General features: G+C 38.6%; 1 protein-coding gene across 2 annotated transcripts in view; it reads right to left on the bottom strand.

Moving 5' to 3' along the window:
• Positions 1–591, bottom strand: part of brd7 (bromodomain containing 7) — an 11,012-nt gene extending 10,421 nt beyond the window's left edge. For both annotated transcript variants that reach the window (XM_008405551.2, XM_008405552.2), the window contains exons 1-2: positions 543–591; positions 12–205 (exon numbers count right to left, since the gene is read on the bottom strand). In XM_008405551.2, the coding sequence (XP_008403773.1) occupies positions 12–205; positions 543–591 (243 nt within the window). The remainder of the gene's footprint in view (positions 1–11; positions 206–542) is intronic.
• Positions 592–2,569: the final 1,978 nt, after the last annotated feature.

Raw genomic sequence — 2,569 nt, 5'->3', positions numbered from 1 at the left:
ATACTGTTTACCTTTTTCTTCCCTCTGTCTTCCTCTGGAGAGCCGAAGCTCCTGTCTTTATCTTTCTTCTTTTTCTTCTTCTTGTCTTTGGGTTTGTCGCTGTCCGCGGGTTGCTCCTCATAAAAAGTGTCCAGACTGGAACTTCCGGTCGTGACTTCGTTCCCGGACACCTTTAACACCAGCTTCAGCGGTCTGTCTCCGTATTCTGGGAACATCAAATCAATAAGAGTCAGTGGRACAATGCGTCTCAAAGAATCAACAATGTCTKTTCGTCCTGACAGCTCAGGGATGAAATRAACAGCTACCAGACAGGTAAGGAATGTTGCAACTCCTATTCAACCTACATATCGCTAACACTGTTTATAAACACAGACACATTTAGGAAATAGTCCCATAAATGAACGTAGCTGATAAATAGTTTCCGAGCTAACGCTATTATGTTGCTATCATAGCGGGAAGACAATTAATTCTACATGTTTTTCAACAAAAAAGCTATAAAAATACTACATGAATAACACAACCAAAGATATKAACTAAAATACCTTCATATGCATGTTTTTCGGACTTGTGCTTTTTGTGCTTCTTGCCCATTGTTTGTGTATTAGCCACCGGCTGCTAACTCTTCCCAGAAGACCGTGTTAGCGGAAGCATTATGGTGAGAGACAACGRACTGCAGCGCCACCTGGCGGCAAGGCGGAGATCACACGCCGGTTTGTACACTCTATAGCAGCCAGGAGAGGGCGCTTCAGGCTTGGTATTTATGTCGACAGGCTTCACTCCTCACCTAATTCCGCTTTAATTTAAAATCTGAGATTTGTGTAAACCTACAGGAGATTTTAAACAAGGATAGACAACTATATTGCACATGTGCAGGTCCTTACAAAAGTATTTTTCAGACAACTATTGGCCAAGCACTCCACAAATCCATCTTTTATAGAAGAATGGCAAAAATAAATCTTAGACTTGTTCTCAGTCGCTCTGATGCATTTCTCACATCGCTATTTTGCACAACTAATAATTCTTCTAATCAGTGAAAGCTGTAGTTCACTTGGAAGAAATTGTTCAATTTGCAAAATATCTTCAGGAAATAATGACAAAGAACTGCATGAAATTCACAGGTTTTGGCAACTGGTCAGCCTTTTTGTAATGTGATGACTCAAACAGCTCAATTRGTTTATAGGAAATTACTATTCAGCATTTATAGGTAGTTAATTTTGAATTGATAATGTTGGAAACAACAGAGAATTGTATGGATGCATTCAATACATGTCCAATCAAGAATTAATAGTGAGGACATTGCTGTTCACAAGATACAATAAAAAAAAAGACATTGGACAAAAATTTCAGTCTCTAAATGAAATAAGCTGGGAGTAAAAAGAAAATAACCAATTATAAAGAGATTAAATGCAGCTGTTTTATCAGTTACTGATATTTTTTGTGTAGGTCATTGTAAAGTCAATTTTTCATACATATTTTTGTTTTATTTTATCTGAACTCCAAATTCTAGAAAAGCATTTGTTTCAAAAGGAAACACAAGAAATCCAGTAGAAGAAATAAACCGYTAGAAGAGAATAAAATGAATTTCTTAGTGCCCTAGATGAGTAACCTAAAGCAGTAGAGGTAGTGATAAGATTTATGACACAGTTTTACCCACATTAAAGGGATAGAAAGAAGGACAAGAGATGTCCCAGATGAAACCCATGAAAGTGTTTTTAGATGGTTCTGTTTTTTTCTGTCTGTGTGGGAAGGGGATACGGTACATAAAGGCTGACAACTTTTCAATAACAAAAGACTAYTTTTGCATTAATAAATAACCCATGGATTTGGAAAACACTAATAATCAAAGGAACTTTCCAGAGAACTTCTCAGTTCACAGTCATGRAAATGAGCTCATCATTTCCATATTTCTTAATATAAAACAAGGTGTAAAAGCCTCATAAACTCCCCTYGTTTCGATGTGAGCATCTGCGTTCCTGCACCCTCCAAGCTCTAGGAAGTGTCATGAAAATTTCAGGGCTGCAGGGCAGGTGTGAAATTGTCTTTAGGTAGCCTTTCTCTAATATTCCTGGTATGAAAGCAAACATATGTTTGTATTGGTGGCCTTTTTTTTTATAGCTTTTAGTTGTAAATACATTCAGTGGATCATGTTTAAATGARCCAGTGTAATCTCCAACGGCAGACAAATGACACTCTGTTGGATTTGTGCTTCGCAGGACTCTGTAGAGTCTGGAGCTTCCCTGCCTGTCTGCCTGCCTTGCGGAGCTGTTATGCTCTGTTAAATCGGCACATATTGTACTGGCTGATGAATGACAGATGTTTTATTCATGRAGGAAAGATAGTGTACATTCTTTGAAGCACATTCCAGGTTTCACGAAGAGGGTACAGGATGGGGGCAGACGGTTTGAAAGGAAAGAAGACTGCCTGAATTCACCATTTCAGCCATTCCTGCCTGCAGATGAAAAGGTGATTCTGACAGTCTGTTGATGCTTCAGTCTCATATCTGGGCAAACCCATCCCCAGCAAATTATGTCTTGATCTGTGTCTCAAAGAATGTTTCAGATCGCATTCC

This window comes from Poecilia reticulata, linkage group LG3 (genome assembly GCF_000633615.1).
Source record: "Poecilia reticulata strain Guanapo linkage group LG3, Guppy_female_1.0+MT, whole genome shotgun sequence".
NCBI classification, from domain to species: Eukaryota; Metazoa; Chordata; class Actinopteri; order Cyprinodontiformes; family Poeciliidae; genus Poecilia; species Poecilia reticulata.
This window is presented reverse-complemented; position numbering and strand designations above follow the sequence as displayed.